Genomic DNA, 17,940 nt, shown 5'->3' on the forward strand with positions numbered 1-17,940 from the left:
AAGTGCAAATGTGTGTGTCAGCCAGCTGGTGGTTTCTGTAGGATACCTACCTTACAGCTACCCCTTGGCACCCAGCACCTTCTACCCACTACAGGGTGAAGGAGGTCCTCTGTCACTTCTGGCCCAGACTTCATTTTGGCAAGTCTGTCCCAAAGGAGACACTGGTTTTTAGCTACAGCACCAACTTTCCACCCACTGGTTTTCTTTTCCATCCTTCACCCTTCACCAATGGATGTTGATTTACCAGAGGAAGGTGGGGATAGATGTGGAAAATTCAGCTTCTTAGAAAGAGATGAGGAGGATGGGAAGACTGATGTTGGACACTCAGTTTTATAGGCAAGGTAGCTGGCATCTTCTGGGGTTGTGACACTTGTCAAAAAGTCATTCACTGAAGAGTTGGTGTTCCTTACCACTGAGGGTCCTCTCTAGCTTTTGTCCCCTCCCTGCTGTATGTGCCACCTCTGTGTATTTAAACTAGGTATCCATGCACATAGCCCTCTTCCATCACACTAAATCTTATGACAAAGATTATTTTGCTCTGTCAATCTGAGCTTCAACCCTTAATGTGACCAAGCTGGTGAGCTGAGCAAGGTATTAAATTGCCCATGATGATGGGTAGAGGAACAGAGACAGTGGCTGCACCTGCAACTCCCTGCTGCCACTCAGCTAAATTTTATTGCCTCCAGCCCCTCTGCACCCCCAGCCTGTCCTGTCCCACCCAGTGGTGAGGTGGGCTTGACAGCCTAACAGCAGGTCTCCTTTGTGCTTGAGATCCCCATTCTACGGTCCTACCCAGTGGGTCAGGCAGCTGAGTATCTTCCTGGCCAGGTCTCACAGGATAATGCTCAGGCCACAGCCCAGTCACCCAAACAGAATCATAGAATCATAGAATCATTAAGGTTGGAAGGGACCTTAAAGATCATCAAGTTCCAACCTCCCTGCCATGAGCAGGGAACCCTACCACTAGACCAGGTTGCACAAAACCTCGTCCAACCTGGCCTTAAAAACCTCCAGGGATGGGCATCAACAACCTCCCTGGGCAACCCATTCCAGCTCCTCACCACCCTTAGAGTGAAGAATTTCTTCCTAAGATCTAACCTAAATCTCCCTTGTCTCAGTTTAAAGCCATTATCCCTTGTCCTATCACTATCTTATCTGATGAAAATCCCCTCCCCAGCTTTCCTGTAGCACCTTTCAAGTACTGGAAGGTGCTATAAGGTCTCCCTGGACCCTTCTCTTTTCTAGGCTGAACAGCCCCAACTCTCTCAGCCTGTCTTCATAGCAGAGGTGCTCCAGGCTTTTGATCATCTTGGTGGCCCTTCTCTGGACCCTCTCCAGCAGGTCTGTATCTTTCTTGTGCTTAGGGCACCAGAACTGTACACAGTATTCCAGGTGGGGTCTGACCAGAGCAGAGTAGAGGGGCAGAATCCCCTCCCTGGCCCTGCTGGCCACACTTCTTTTGATGCAGCCCAGGACACAATTGGCTCTCTGGGCTCCAGCTCACATCGTGGCTCATGTCGAGCTTCTCATCTACTACCACCCCCAAGTCCTTCTCTTCAGACTGCTCCCCAGCCATTCTTCCCCCACCCTGTATTTGTGCCTGGGGTTACACCAACCCAGGCGCAGGACCTTGCACTTGGCCTTGTTGAACTTCATGAGGTTGGCCCTGGCCCACCTCTCCAGCCTGTCAAGGTCCCTCTGGATGGGGCATCCGTTCCCTCTAAGGTGTTAACCACACCACACAGCTTGGTATCATCAGCAAAATTGCTGATGATACACTCAATCCCTACCTGAATATCCTGATTTTCCCATGTGAAACCTTCCAGCAGAGTGGAGACATCTGCCTTGTATGAATTACAGCAGCTGCCAAGCTGGAAGTCTGGTTTGGATTAAAAAGACCAGACGTAAGGTGGCAGAGAAGAGCAGCATTGCACAACACAGACTTTACTGAAAAGGGCTGTAAAGCAGCCTCCAGCACCCAAAGCTGTCAGGTGACTCTGGAGTGGTTTATCAGCTTCCTGAGAGTGCCCAAGTGATTCCTCTGGGTGAACAGTCCAGCTGTTCCCAGCACAGATCAAAAGCTGCTCAAAATGCTGCTTTTCCCAGTGCCACTGAGATAAGCCAGTCCCCTGCCCTATAAAGGCAGCCACGAGCAGAGCAAGGTACGCTAGACTTTGTCTGAAGCAGCCATGCCTGTGAGGGAGCTGCTGGTGGTGGCAGTGGCGCTGGTGACTCTCGTTGCTGCTGGTGGTAAGTCCGCTCTGCCAGCCTATCCTTGGTGATAGGCTGGGAACCATGGAGGGACCAAAGCTGGATGGGAGGGCAGAAAGGCCCAGAAACTCCGGTTTGGAGAGGGGGTAAGGAGGACAAGCCAAAACACAGTGGCAGCATGGTGGAGAAGGACTGGAGAGAACACGCTGTGCCTTATTAGCAGTTTGGGACGAGGGTTAGGGACTGGTGCATCGGCTGTGCTGCACCTGGGAGAGGGATGGGACAGGGGGACAGCCTGTGATGTGAATGGGAACCGGGATCTGGGAAGACAGCATGTGCACCGGAGTGACAGGTACAGTTGTTTCTGCCTCCATGAGCACCTGCAAGCCTTTGCAAGAGCACTGCACACTCAGAATATTCAGGTGGGAAGCAGCTGTTTGTAGGCTCTTTAAAATTTGTGCTACCTAGGTGCATGTCTTGAGCATCCTGCAGCAGCCTCTGTGCAAGACCTTAGGTCCCAGGACATTCATGCTCCACACAGATGGACTGTGAACTGTTGCTACTGCTCTACCTAACTGCAGAAAAGGAAGCCAGCAAATGCAGCTCTCCCTGGAGGTGACTTGTCCAGCTATGTGGTGGACAGTCTCAGCCGTACCCAGCAGTACCAGCCTCAGCCCTCTGCAGATACTCCATGTCCATATGCAGCACTGCATGGGTTCACCTTTGCTGAGATATATTGAATGCCCTATGGAGCTCCTGGTCTAGAGACTGGGAGAAAGTGCTGTCAGGACAGAGATTAGGAGTGGGAACAAGCATTCCCAGCTTTGTCCCAGCTGGCTCAGCTGCTGCTGGAGGCTGTGCACTGTGCTGCGGGGAGGGTGGGAGGTGGCATGCAGCAAACTGATATCCCTTCACGAGACCCACACAAATGATCTAGGTCCTGAGTGGGCCCTGCACAAGCTGGCCTTCTCTTTGGTTTGGACATGACACTCTCTGTTCCTGCCACCGGTCACAGGTGTGCCACACTCATGTGTCTCTGCTCTGTTTCAGGGGAAGACCTGAACAAAGGGAATGGCCTGAGAAAGGTAAGACATTGCTGGTTTTCCTTTTTCATGGCATGAGATGGGATTTAGTGCCTAGCATGCCTGGGAGAAATGCTGTTCCTAGCAATCATATCCAGCCACATGGGTTCTAGAGCTTCAGCATCAAACCGTCATCAAAGCACAGGTTGAGAGTCCCACTGAGGGATGCAGTGTCCTCTTCTTCCTGCTCCCTTGCTCTGTATGCAGGCTCTGCCCTGTCCATGACAGCAGGAACCAGGTTGACCAGGCACTTGCTCGTGCCTGGATGCTGTGGGAAGAAGACATGGGTGCTGCTGGCACTGAAATGTGTGCTGCGGTTTCTCCTTTCCAGCCAGTGTGTGGACACATGGTCGAGCTGCAGGCCTGCCCCCTCCTGTACTTGCCTGTCTGTGGGACTGATGGGAACACCTACTCCAATGAATGTCTGCTCTGTATGCAGCAAATGTAAGCTCATGTCCTTGGCAGAGACCTCCAGGGGTCTAACTTTGGCTGTCTGAAACTGGATCCTCATCAAATACCTTTGTTCAGGCTCCTCGATGCCTGGAGAAAGCCATGGCAGACGGGAAGCAGAAGTGTTTCTGCTAGCAAAGTGGAAGAGGGTTTTTTGAAGTCAGCTGAGCTGCGTGCTGGGCTGTGAAGCCTGTGAGCTTCATCCTCCCGCTCTGACAGTGCCTGTGGGTAGGTGTAGGCATGCCCCCACACCTTCCCTGCAGGTTCCTGCCCCCGTCCTTGGCACCAGGTTTAGTCACTACTGTGCAGCTGCAGGCTGAGGGATTTAGTTCATTGTGTTGTCAGGGGACTAATCCCATGGAATAGCTGATTATTAATCCATTGGATCAGCTTGCTAAATCAGACCACTCTGTTGTTTCATGTTCAGCAGATCCAAGAGGTGAGGTCAGGGATCTGTGGCCAGGAGATGAGTGTTCACAAGCTGGCAACAGACCAGAGGATGGATAAGGTCCCACCATGTGTGCTGCCTGAAATTAGAGAAGGGAGAATTGCACTTAAATGTGCAAAAAGGTTGACCAGGCATCTAGCCTCGACAGTCAAATAACACCACTAAGTCCTTCAGAGAAACCTCTGTGAATGCAAATGCTCAGCTATGTGTCTCATGACTCTTTTGGCTGAGTTTCCAGCCTACCACCTTTGGATTAGGGCAGCAGGGACCTCATGAGAAGCATAAGGGTGCTTTGAGGCAGTGCTTTCGTCCAGGTTGGGAAGTGACTGCCCAGGGTTAGGATCATTTTGAACAAAGGTCACGAGTGCACCTGCATGGCAAAAAAAAACCCAAACTGTTTGCTGGAGGAGAGGCAAGGAGGGTCAGAGCAGCTGGGTCTGGTGAGTCTGGAGAAGGAGAGGCTTGGGGGGATCTCACAGCAGCCTATGCTGCTAACGAGAGGAAACTACACTCTTCTTGGTGGTAGCAGGTGATGCAAAACCGGGCTATTGCCAGAGGCAGCAGTTCCAGAGGGTACAAGCTGGACAGAGAGGAAACCCCTTCCCCAGGAGGGTGGTGCATGGAGGTATGGAGGGTGTCCATCCTTAGAGGGGAGTGAGTAGGGCTCAGACAGAGCCATGGCCACCATAACCTCACACTGGAGACAGCTCTGCTGTGAGCAGTTTGGGCTGGAGACCCACCACCAGTATTGCACACTCAGGAAGGGGGTCAGGATGGCTTGCAGTCAGCTTTTTAAACAAGAAAACAAGCAAGCCAATTTTATAATAGTCAGGTCCATTCCACAGCCTGGACAGGAGCCAAAGCATGATGAAGGGAGGATTTTTCTGAGCTCTTACTCTTTTTTCCTATGTTATTGTAGGAAAACCAGGCAAGACATCCGGATTTTGAAAGATGGGGAGTGTCAAGCTATCTGAGCTTTCTGGTAGATTTCCTGAGCCTAGAAACAGGTGATTAATTGATCCTGTGTGCTTTGTGCTGATTGTACATTTAAGGTAGTGATGGTGAATAATAAAATGACATGCACAGTCTAATTTCAACAGCCCTTTTTTATATAAGGCTGAGTGAAAAAAGCTCAAGCCAGTTCCCACAAGTGGCTACTAAAAGCATACAGTCAAAATGTTCCTTTCAAATCCACATCACATACCAGGGCTCTGTACTGTGAGTATTATTTCACCCACATTCCTGTGAGAAAGGTCACATAAGAGTAGCAAGAAACACACAGATCCCAGAGAAGAAGGTGCTGAACAAGTACAGTTTTTTTCTGTAGTAGGCAATTTAGTGAAGGGAAAGTAAAGCTTGTTCAACTTGGGAGAACAGAACTCACTGACTGCCTAGCAAAATAAAACATTTCCAGAGTGGCTGTAAATTGAAAACAGTATCATCTGCTCTTCTCACATGAAACATTATTCAGCTTTTTATCCAAGAGCCTTTCACAACACAAGCAGAGATAAAGAAGTAATCATCCTGCTCCACTCAGCTCTGGTCAGACCACACCTGGAGCATTGTGTTTAGTTTTGGTCCCTTCTCCACAAAAAGGATGCAGACAGGCTGAAGAGGGTCCAGAGAAGGGCCATAAGGATGATCAGAGAACTGGAGGACCTGCCATATGAGGAGAGGCTGAGAAAACTGGGTTTGTTCAGCCTCGACAAAAAAAGGCTTCAGAGAAACTTCATTACCGTGTTCCAGTACTTAAAAGGGTGGCTACAAAGAAGATGGAGAGTCCTTATTTACAAGGAGCCACATGGGAAAGGCAAGGAGTCATGGGCACAAGTTGCTCCTGGGGAGATTGTGATTGGACAGAAGAGGTAAATTTTTCACCACAAGGTAGTTTATCATTGGAATAGTCTCCCAAGGGAAATTATAGATTCCCCCACACTGGACAATTCACAGTCTCAGCTTGACAGGGTGCTGAGCCATCTCATATAAACTAGAGCACTACCTAGAAATGCTGGACCAGATGATCCTTGAGGTCCCTTCCAACCTGACATTCTATGATTCTGTGATTCAGACAGCACTATGAGAGCATGGAAAAAGCCCAAGTAGAAACTCTGAATGCAAGGGGACTCAGATCTCTGCTCCAGCTCTCCAAACTGAACCAATTAACCAATTAATGCTCCTTGGGAAGTGCAGATTCCCAGCCAGACGCCAAATTTCAGGTCCAGGTTGTTCATGGTGTCAGGACCATTTCTGGGACTGTGGCAAGGCACAGTCCAACCAAGGTAACAGGGTAAGTGTGTATCAGTAGTCCTTGGGGACCCCTCTGCTCTTTCATCTCCCACCCCTATCAGATGGAACACAACTCACCTTTCATAGAATACCTGTAACAAGGGTGTATGACTTGGGTGTGGCAAGGGCCTTCCTTTGCTAAGAGTGACAAAGATTAGTCGTCACTGGCTAATTCAGGACTTGCCTCCTGGATTCAGTTCTGTGCTGCACCAGATGTTGTATTTCTGCAAAATGACTGGTTGAGATTTCTGATCAGCTTTAGCAAGCATGGAGTTGCTTTGAATAGTGCTTCAGTGTGAACTGAAACCCTTCAAGGACAGGTCTGTGCTCACCCACATGAGATCATGCTGCTTTGACTTGTTACTAGACTCACACAATTTATTTGCAGGCATCTGGGGAAGGGTCTGGGGAGCATCATACAGTCAAGTGAGCTCCCTGAAGTCAGTAAACACACTGTGAGTCCAGGAGCTGTGCCAGTGTCACGGCTACTGTGCTTGACCAGCTAATAATCTAACCCATCCCCACACACATCTTCTTGAAACCACCAAGTGGGATGTGGTGGCACTGTAACTCATGACAAAGCCATTGCTGATGGATTTAATGCTGCAGCTGGAAATAGTATTGAGGAGTGCAAACCAGACATGCTTGGTCAGACTGGAGATCCATTTGACCTAGTGTCCACTGTTTTCAGGCCCAGAGTTGGCTGCTGTCATGAAAAGCTTTTCTCTTATTAAAAGCTTTTTTCACAGGCTGAAAAGTCCTAGCCTGGCTAGTTGCTCAGAGTTCTCTAGAGCTCTGGCCATCCTTATTTTCATTTCCTAAACCCTTTCCACTTCTGCAGAGGAGGGGACACAGCTTGCCCAGCAGTCCATGGTTGCTGCTATTACACCATCTGCTCATTTGCCCCAGGGATCTGCAAAGCCATTTGCCTCTTCCTCTCTTCTGGGTATTGAGGGAGATGTGGTCTGGCAGCCTGTTGCTCTCTGCAGTGCCAGCTCTCCTGTGCAGACCTTTGGGTAGTGTTTCACCTGCACCATAGGGAAGGGCTTAGGTGAGGTTATCACCCCCAAAATACTTCCATGGTGAACAACACAAATGTGCTGCTCATTTTCCCCCTGGGGTTTTCTGCTCCTGCCAGCCTAGCTGCAGGCAGGATGTATCCGAGCAGCTCTGTCCCAGCTCTCAGCCAGGGATGAGGGGAGGGTTATGCCCAGCATAGCATAACTGGGACACAATCTCCCTCTAGGGTTGGGGGGATGACCAACATCTCAGCCCCATGCAGCGGTTTGAGAGGCACAGGCAGAGTGACTGCAGCCCATCCCCATGTATCCCTTGAGAGCCGTGTCTATTTGTTTGCAAAGGCTAAGAAAACCAACACAGACAATTCGGAGGCTCTTCAGAAGTGGTAAACCACATGCCTCCTGCACGACATGGAGTGTTTATTCAGAAACTGCAGAGCTAAAGCATACACTTGCAGGCCAGACCCTCAAGGTCAAAGCGTGGGCAGCCTCAGGACAGGTCCAATGTTGACCTACATGCAGCTAATTCAGAGATATTCATCCTCCCTGGGGACTCGTGGATTTGCCTGTTTATTTCACATAGCTCAAGGGTGAGTGATAGAGCAAGGGACAGCAAAGGGAGTGATTTAACACCACCATGGACCTCACAGGCCAGTGAGGGATGGCTGGATCCAGCCTGGTGCAGAAATCCTGATGCTGAAACCTGGCAGATCTGTGTCTGAGGAGGTCAGGTAAGACTCAAGAGGAAGCCAGTGGATAGCGAGACACCTGCAATGCACTGGTCTGTGGCAGAGGGTAAGCACATGGATTTGTGCTTTTGCATACAGTTTTGGCTGTTGAATGTATCGGTTTCCCATCTTTCCATGCTTCAGTCAAGTCGGGGGGGGAAGGAGTTATTTGCTCTCACAGGCACCATGGTTGATCACACAGGGCTGCTGGTTGTCCTGCTCCCAGGGAAGCACACTGCAACCAAGTAAGTTGCCCCCAAATCTGCCTTAAGTCAGGGAGTGAAGGACAAACCTGGAAATTGCTTCTCTGTCATTATCAGGCAAGACAAAACTGGTAGAAGTGCCCTGACACCTTGCTAGAGTGACATTAGCTTAGCTCCCCCAGCTGCTCCCCAGATAACCTTGGGCTCAGGGCTGTGTCCATGGCTGCAGGGAGGGATAGGCAGGTCTCCGGATACTGCCTTGCAGTAGCAGTGCCAGACAGGGGTAAACAGAGATAGCATTGAGGCTCGTAAAGAGCTTTGACTTATACATAGGTATAAAGCCTGGTCTTGCTGTATCTGCAGTGACAGTAGTCTCAACGGTACCAGGATAGGGGCCTGGTGGCAGGATCCAGCCTTAGATCCAGCTGTCCCATGGACAAAGCATTCCCAGGGCTTCTAGGTAATGAGAGCCTCGTGAGGCACTGGCATGGTGAGTTGTACCCAAGGTTGGGGGTGTTCCCATAGTGAGTAGCTCCAGTGACACTCAAGGACTTTGTAACACTGAAGCTGCTCAGGTTGCTGGACACCTGGTTGAGCTCCTCCAGGTCATTACCAGGAATCTGGATGCAACCTGCAGCTGGCCCAAGGCCAGCTGAGCTGAAATGTGCAGAGAAGGGAGAGGGAAGCAGCACCTGGCACACTGTAAAGTGTCCAGCTGCAACAATTCATTTGAGACTGACCAGAAAGTTTAACCTGCTTGCATAAATTCATCATAGCAAAGGGGATGGCTGTTTGTGCCACATCTGCTACAGAGCTCTGCTGGAGAAGAGCCTGCTGTTTCTGGTGTTTGTGGGAGACAGGGAAGCCACACTGGGCTCCAAAATGGGCCCAGTGTCCATGGCACTGTGGGCAAGTCTCTGCCTCTGTGTCTCCACTGCAGAGCAGAGAGAATTTGAAACTAGGTAGTGCAGTCTGTAGTTTCTACACTGTTATCCATCATCAAAGCCTTTCATGGGATAATAAAATAACTTCCTTAGCATTTAAAGTAATTCACACACAAGAGCCAAGTCTTTACAGGGATTAAGGTCCTGACAGATGCAAGCACAGGTTCTGAAGATTTTAGAGTGCATCTATTCCATTAAGCACCTCTAAAGACCCTGAGGGCACTGTAGTTCTTCCTTTTACAAACATTGTTTACAAATGTATTGGTTTCTACCCAGCTAGAAGATGGCTGGATAGGAGAAACATTCATAGTACCAGCTCTGCAGTGTCGTATGGCAATGTTTTGCTGAGTCAAGAGTGATTTATCAGACCTCACCAGGCTCTGGAGTGACTGGATAGACTGGGGTGTGTGAGAAGCTGAGCACACACAGCCCATTCCCATGGAGCACTGAAACACCCAGGGACTTCGACTCTTTCTTCCATGTTTCATACCACTTGCAAGCAACCTGGGATATGTCAAGCTTTTGTTGTAGGAGTACTTCCCAATGTGGTGTCCCTCTACGGCCAGGCATATAGAATTATATAATAAAATCATTTAGGTTGGAAAAGACTTTTCTGACCATCAAGTCCAATCAGTAACCTAACTGCCAAGTCCACCACTAAACCATGTCACTAAACACCATGCCTACACATCTTTTAAATACCTGCAGGGGTGGTGACTCAACCACTTCCTTTCTAATATCCAATCTAAATCTCCCCTGGTACAACTTGAGGCCATTTCCTCTTGTCCTATTGTTTTTTTTTTTACTGGCAGAAGAGACCAACATCCATCTCTTTTCAGTTAGTTGTACAAAGCCATAAGGTCTCCTCTGAGCCTCCTTTTCTCCAGACTAAACAAGCCCACTTCCCTCAGCCACTCCTCATAAGACTTGTGCTCTAGACCCTTCACCAGCTTCAATACACTCCAGCATCTCAATATCACCTCAATATCTTTCTTGGTTTGTGTGGCCCAAAAGTGAACACAGCATTCACAGTATATGTTTTCCACCTCCACAAGCACTGTCTTTGTATGGTACAGCATCCTACAAGGACCAGTTTTCAGCATGTCTGCATGAGGGAGGGTGACCTCAGGACCATGAAGCGTCACACAGTGCTGGAACATGGACACCCTCACCAGCATGGACATCTTGTCTTCACTTGTGAATGAGGCAAAATAAACTTCCCTGTGAATGACTTGGAAGCCTCACATCTCTTTATGCCATCCATGCTCCTGGCCCACCCTCCCATATCACTGTGTTCCCATATCTGCTCTGCTGCCACCACCCTGCTGCTTCTTTTGGGACTGCTAAACCTGCCCCACCTCTCTGGAGGTACCTTGTAATCTGCAGTGGACACAGGGGAGGAGCCCTAGAGTGAAGTGGTAACTCAAGGGATAAGCAGAAAAGCAGCAGAGATGACCACAGACTCCCAGGTTATGTCTTAACAAACACACATGCGTGCAATACCAAACTTTGAGCTTCCTCCGGGGACCTAGGGAGAGAACCTGCAGAGAGCAAAGGCTGTGCTTGAGAAAGGAAAACCTGGGAAAGACTGGAGTTGGGCCAGATCCGCTCACCCCTGAGAAGATGCTCTGCTCCAGGGCAAGACTTGGGACTGCACAAGGAGGTGGTATCATCCCTGCCATGAAAGGCAGGCAATACCCAGGGTACCTGGGGGTAGCCACATCGTTGGGTTCTTCTACCAACCCTGGACACACTGAGAATTCTTTAGAGGGCGGGGGTGGTTTTTAGGGGCACTAGCAACTCACCAGAGCATAAGCAGTTGAGTATCTCATGGACAAAAATGCTAATAGAAGCTGAATCCCAAATACCTTGGTACTGAGTATGTTAGAAACTGGCCAAAGTGGTCACAAGGCCCAGCTCCAGCAGAAATGTTATGCACAGGTATAATCTTCAGCTTTTCTCCACTATTCCGGCATGAAAAACTCTGAAGGCAGTTTGCAGAAGAGGCCAGGATTCCCACCTCACCTCATAGGCAGGGAGCTGAGGGAGTTTGGCCAGGGGACGAGGCACATGGACTGCAGCACAGGGGCCAGAATCTCAGGGTCGAGGCCGTTCCGCTCAGCAGAAGCTTGTCGTCTGCAGCTGCACTGGCCCTGAAGATGGTCCCACAGAGGCTGCAGGAGCCTGGATGCTGTGCAGGTCTGGGGCTGTGATGGGCATCAGGGAGGTAGGAGCAAACACTGAGTGATATCCCCTTACGGAAGCAAGGGACCAGCTGGGTCTTCCCACTGGTTTTACTGGGCTGCCCACTGCTATCCTGCGTCATGAAGGAAGTGCTTTGATTCACCGGGTACTGGACAAATGAGTTATTGGGAGGTCCTCAACACACAGAGACCCTTGGCTGGAGTCCTGGTATGGATTCATTTTTCTGTCTGGATTTCCAAGGAAGGTGGTGTAGCCCTTGGGCAGATCACATGAATGGCAGTCTCCATCTTTGATGTTTCCAAGGCATGTGATGCCACAGCCACCCTGACCTCATGCAGCAGACAGTCCTGCTGTGAGGGGAACTGGAGTGGAGATGGAGCTCCCTCTCCCACCAGCACTGCTATGGTCCTATGTAAATGCCTTTCAAGCAGTGTATGTCATGTTGTAGACCTCACAAGTGGTCCTCAAGGACTAATGACACCTCTCATCCTCACACTCTGAAAACCAGCAGGGAGGCAGTGTCACATCCTGCCCTGCCATGCAGCTTCTTTGTACTATAGAGGAGGGCATTTGAGCCACAGTTCAGGAGGAGAGAGTGTAAATTTCCTATCTGAAGTGGATATAGCTGTATAAAAGCACTAGGATGTTTTGTAATTCACACTAGATTCTGGGCAGAGACTTGCACACCTTTGCACTCTGATAAGGAAAATATTATTACCCTCCTAGTGGCCTGTCCAGATAAGCGGTTTTGGGCGGGCAGTCTGCATTTTTTTCAAGCTCTCATTATGCTTCACCAGTATCTCCAGATGCTGTTCCCAGGGAACTAAGCTGCTTTCTATTTAAAACTGTGACGAGCCATGGAGAGTTTAGGCAAAGACCACGCTTATTCGGACCCTTCCCTGCCACCCGCTGCAGCCTGTGAGGAGTATGCTGTGCCAGGTAATGATGACACCACTCCTAATGAGTTTTTGGAGAGAGGATAGAATGATCTTTGTCACCAGTGCTTTCTAAAAAAGGAGTTAATAATTACCAGTTTATGCTTGGGGATGGAGGTTGTACATTTAACTGCAAATATGTGTGGCTTTTTCCATGTTGTGTTTCATATCACAAAGGCAGAAGTACCTATAAATATTTTTCACCTCAGACAAAGTTAATCAGGCAACATGAATATATTATCTGCAGACTGGCAATACTGTCTCGTTCTCTTACCTTCATGGATGGTTTTTTTAATTTTCATTTCATCTCTGTATCTTTGTGTCCTCTGCTAAATGTTTTTTCATCAGAATGCAGATATTTCCGTGTGATCTTTCTTGCCTAGTGCTAGCAGGCAACAAATAGCTTTGGAGCAGCTGTGGAAGTGCTCTCTTGGACCAGTTAGAAGTGGATGAGAGGTGTTTGCTACCTGTGCAAAACAATTTGCTTAGGATGGGCTGGGGAAGAGACTGATTGCAAGCAGCTAAAAAGTGCTTTTACAGCTCACAAGACATTTTGAAAGGGACAGAAAGTTACCTTGGCTGCAAAGGGATGTGCAAGGGATCATGTACATCAGCAGTTAAATTGAAGACCTGTGCAAAACCTGCTACTGCAACTTCTGACCTCATCTTCCTGGGCAGCTTCCTGCCTTTTGTTGTGTATACAGCAGAGTCATCTCCTGCTGATTCTGCCCTGCTGCCTTGGATACTGCTTCATGTTGGGGAACAGCCTTCCTTTTGGGGAACATCTACTGGGCTGTACATTGTCCAAGCACAGTGTTTTCCATCACAGGCTGACAACATCTCTGGTCATGTTGAGGTGCCCTTGCCTTGACTGGGATAGTCTGGCACTATCATTGCGAGTGACCTTCATGCCTGTCTTGCATCTTGCTCTGCACCTTCTCTTTGGTTGGAATTTTTTTAGCTGAAGAACCATCTGCTCCTGCATGGCTCTACTGTGTTGAGAGCAAAGGAGGCCCCTGGAACTACTGTACAAAGAACAGCAATAAAAGAACAGGAAAAACTAATAGGCTGAACCTGCAGGAAGTATGAATATTTTCTGTTTTGTGGTTGTGATGGTGGCTGTTGTTAGTAGACAGCACTTGGAATACCATGCCTAGATTTGGGCAGCTCAGGACAGGAAGGAAAAAGGCATTCCGGGCTGAGTCCAGTGCAGGGCCACCAGGACTGCCAAAGGCTGGAGTAAAACATTTACAAGGCCTGGCAGAGGAAACCAGGGCTGTTCAGCCAGGAGACAGTAAGACTAAAAGAGAGATCTCATCACAGTCACCCTCTGCCTAACAGGGGTTACAGAGAAGGGAGACTCAGTCACTTTCTAGGGGTGCACAGGATAAAGAAAGGAGGCACCACGTCCACGACGCAAACACAGCTGGATAGAAAGGAAAAAAACCCCACAAAACACAACAAGAAAACTACAGTGAGAGGAGTGCAGGGACCAGAAAGGTGGGCTTTGAGGTATTCCCAGCTTCTCTGGACAAAGGCACACTGATACAATTTTAAAGTTGCCCCTGCTTTTATAAAGATGTTGGAACAGGGACCAAAAGAGACCCTTTACAAGCTACATTTCTGCAAGATTATTATTAATTATTAAAAGTGTCTTGTGTAAAGATCTGCTTTGGATAGACATTGGCTCCTGCTATCAGTTTTTTCTATCCTGGAATACTGTTTTTTCTTGCATTTAACAAGCATTCGGGATACAAGAACTGTAGTCCCAACTCAGCCTTGGAAATCCTTTTCACTTTGCCAGTTCTCCCAGCTGGACAAGGGAATGACAAAATGGTAGTTCTTCACTGATGTGACCTAAAACTTTAGTGTGAGCCAAGGCTTTTTAGGGAAATAGCTGGATCCAATTATACCTGTAACACAGGTTATAGTTTTGCTTTTTCATTGTGTGGGCTGTGTTGAAACTATGAAAATCAGCAATTTCATGACCTCTTCAGTATACATGTAGGAAGAGCCTCCTGTCCGTCCAGGCCTCTTGAACAATGCTTTTTGCCTCAAGGGAGCAGTCTCATGATATTTGATCTAAGCCAAGTCTTTATTATCACAGGCTAGAATCCAAGCTAGAAAATTCAGGGCTGACTGGATCAGAAACCACAAAACCTGTTGATATACTGTGAGAGATGTTGTCTGTTAGGAGAAAAACACAGGGAAGGAAGTTCAGTGCTGGCTTCAGCTCAGGAATTCATTCACCAGGCTGTAGACAATTGAGATGTCTTTGCCTCAAGAAGCCATTTGCTGCCCCATTCAGCCAGCAAAAAGGGCCTAAGTGGTCATTGCACTGATGCTCCTTTCTCAGCTACAGGGAACCTGCACATCTTGCCCAAACAGTAAAGCCAGCACTGGAGCTTTCTCACATGAGTCCTGGTCCCCTGTCCTGATCTTTCTCATAGCTGCGGACCAACTTGGGGCTGCTTCTGTGTGGTCTGTGGGACCAGTCTCCTCATCCCCAGCAGTGTGAACTAGCCCTGTTCTGGTCTCTGGTTGGGTTGCTGTCTCCTGCTGGGTTTCAGCCTAATACACATGAGCACCTGTGTATGGGAAAGCCTGTGCTGGCTCCCTCACCCACTTACCCCCAAAGACCTGTTCCTATGTTGTAGGGCTGGCTGTTCTGCCAGTCAAGGCTTTCTCCTAAGTAACTTAGATGAGCATTTTAATTGTAGTGGTGGCCAGTTGCAGTTCCTTGGGAAAAAGGGTAGCAATGGAGCAAACACAAAGAATTACCTTGCAGCCTGTAGTTACAACAAGCCAAGGGATTTTATAGTGTCCTCATGGCATGGGAAGCCTGCCTTGTGCTTCCATCAGGTCCCAGATCCCAACAGTGGCTGAGTAGGTTGGACAAGGATAACCTCAAGTCTGCAGCACCAGGAAGAAAACTGCAGCTAGAAATTCAGAGGAATTTTCAGTGCAGGAGCTTGGGAGCTTTGGATGGTGTGTCACTGGGTACTACCCACTGAGGCTTAGCTGGAAGTACAGTGCCCAAGCAGTTCTGTATCAAAACCTGCTTTGTGACAAAAAGAGCACAGCCTCTTGCATCAGTGCTCTGTCACCAGGCAGGGAGGGATCAAATTGTCTCTTGTCATGTTAGCACTCAATTTGTCCTTGTAGAAGTCATCATCACCCGCCGCTTGAGAGACCGGGAGTTGCTCCGGAAAAGAAAAGCAGAAGCCCAGGAGAAAGATTCAGTTCAGTGGGTTCTGAGGTAAATCCTTCTTATGCTGTGGAGTCATTTTTTTGATGCACTTAGCCTGAGGCAACCCAGCCACTCCATCTTTGCACAAGGACAGAGCGGAGCAGGGCCCCATCAGGCTCCAGTGGAGAAAGGTGACCTGCAGCTGCTGGAGGTCTAGGCAGACACTGGGGGGAAAAGATGGACAAGTGCAGGTTGTGTAGGCAGTGGGTTAGGTGGCAAGCAAACCTCAACTACAGTGTGGGGCTGGGGAAAGAACATTTTTGGAAAAAAAATTGAAAACATTCTCCCAAACCCCTCCCCCTGCCCCCAGTGTGGCCACAGGAGGCTGCCATGCAGGGCTGGGAAGGAGGGCTGGGGCTGTGCAGCTTCTGCTGGGATCGACCGGGCTGCAGTCACAGCCAGGGCTCAAAAGAGAAGCCTTGGGGTGGGAGGGGAAGTCCTCTGCTCCCTGCATAACTTTCACCCTCGCGGAATCCCCTGGTAGGCAGCAGGAAAAGACCAAGAGGCAAAGGAGAGGAGGAGGGGCCAGGCGAGGAAGGGGCCGCCAGCCAGCGGTGCAGCCCAGCCCGCAGCCCGACCCGCAGCCGGACCCGCAGCCGGAGCCGCAGCCGAAGCCGCAGCCCGACTCACGCGGGGAGGCTGAACCAGCGCTGCCGGAGCTGGCACCACCTGAGCCGGTGTACCCAGAACAGCCGGCCGTGCTGACTTTCCAAGACCTGGTCAGTGGGATGCAACCAGGAGTGGCGGAGAGAGAGCCAGCAGCCAGGATCCAGGATCCCACAGGTGAGCTGCCAGAGAGCCACTGGCCCCATCAGGGCTTGGGGGGCAGTGCAGTGCCACCTCTTGAGGACTATCAGCCAAGGTTGCACCCCTCACCAACAACTAGCCTGCAGCACCACCAGGGCACAGGTCCCTACCCAACAAATGTGACTCGGGTAGCTGTGAAAGGGATGGGGATGGGATGTTGGGGCTGTCAGGGCAGATAACTACTCTCCAAGTCGTGGAGAGTGATAAAAAGCCCATTCCTGTCAGTAGAGACATTGGCATGGGGTCTGTGGTCCCTGATCCGAAACAGCTCCTTGTCCTAAGGACAGCCCTATGGCTCTGCCAAGAGCCGGGTTAGGGCAGAAATGCAGTTGATAGGAGATGAGGTCTCTTGAGGCCAGAGCTGATCAGGGAGAACCAAAGCCTGGACATGTTCATCTACAGTCCACCTGGTTTTGGGGCTGACACTAGGGTGGTGAGGAGGGAAAGGTGGGCACTAGGTCAGGGCATAGGTGTCTGCAGGGGACTACTCCTTTGGGACCTGCCAGGTCTGAGGCAGGGAGGGCACTAAGCTGGTCTGAACAGCAGACTGCTGTCTGGGTGTGGGAAATCCATTACAGCTAACGCAGGTTGGGCCAGCATGAGTTGTTTCCATATCCAGCTTGGGAAGAGGAAAGCAGATTGCTTCAAAACCAGGAAAACCTAGGAACTGCTTCAGAGGACATGAGCATCCTCGGACCACCAATTACCACATTTCCAGCAATATCTGTGTCAGGGGGGAAGAAGATACCTCTCACTGCAAGGCAACCAACACCCTTATGCCATGGAGAAAAAACATCCTGCATCTTGGCACCTGGGGCTGACCAGGGCACATCACACCAGTCCATCTCCCTGCCCTCAGAGCCTGAAATGGGCAGGCATCAGAGCTCTGTTTATTTGCCTCCTGCTTTTAAATCCACTGAGGCTTTACCCCCTCCAATTCCCCTCCACAAGCCCTGGGAGTGCTGTGTCCTTTGAGAAGCAGGCAGCCCACCAGGAGCTACCTAACAGCATGAGCAATCACAGGACCCTGGCCATGGGGGTTTTAGCACAGCATGGAGGGGTAATGCATGAGACCCCCACCATATGAAATGATCTGTCTCTTACATACCTTATAGGTGAAGAGGAGGTGCTGAAACCAGCAGAAGCAGAAATACCAGAAGCTTTGAATACTCCTCTGGAAAATGAGCAGGAGGAAAATGAATACATCCCACACATTCTATTCTAATTTTTTGGTGGTGGTTCTTTGTTTTGTTTGTAGGGGATATTTTGTTTGTTTAATGTTATGACTCCTGTGTGGAAAATTCTGATAAGTACTGCAGAGTGGTTTTGACCAGTTCCTTCCTTGTGAGTAATAAAGCCTGCACTATCCTGA

At 49.6% G+C, this 17,940-nt stretch overlaps 1 protein-coding gene across 3 annotated transcripts; it reads left to right on the forward strand.

Annotated features, from left to right (window-relative positions):
- Positions 1-1,981: 1,981 nt before the first annotated feature.
- LOC127395771 (chymotrypsin inhibitor-like) lies at positions 1,982-17,940 on the forward strand. Of its 3 annotated transcripts, XM_051643127.1 has the most exons (6): positions 2,189-2,250; positions 3,262-3,296; positions 5,111-12,515; positions 15,677-15,770; positions 16,246-16,544; positions 17,684-17,940. In XM_051643127.1, exons 3-6 carry the CDS (start codon positions 12,434-12,436, stop codon positions 17,791-17,793), a joined length of 585 nt encoding a protein of 194 aa, XP_051499087.1. In that variant the 5' UTR covers positions 2,189-2,250; positions 3,262-3,296; positions 5,111-12,433; the 3' UTR covers positions 17,794-17,940. The 3 variants fall into 3 exon arrangements, with proteins under 3 accessions (XP_051499088.1, XP_051499089.1, XP_051499087.1); XM_051643128.1 differs by lacking the exons at positions 5,111-12,515; positions 15,677-15,770; positions 16,246-16,544; positions 17,684-17,940 and adding exons at positions 3,625-3,737; positions 3,822-5,095 and having other exon boundaries at positions 1,982-2,250; XM_051643129.1 differs by lacking the exons at positions 15,677-15,770; positions 16,246-16,544; positions 17,684-17,940 and adding an exon at positions 3,625-3,737 and having other exon boundaries at positions 1,996-2,250; positions 5,111-5,282.

The sequence above is a fragment of the Apus apus genome, chromosome Z (genome assembly GCF_020740795.1).
Source record: "Apus apus isolate bApuApu2 chromosome Z, bApuApu2.pri.cur, whole genome shotgun sequence".
In the NCBI taxonomy this organism is placed as follows: Eukaryota; Metazoa; Chordata; class Aves; order Apodiformes; family Apodidae; genus Apus; species Apus apus.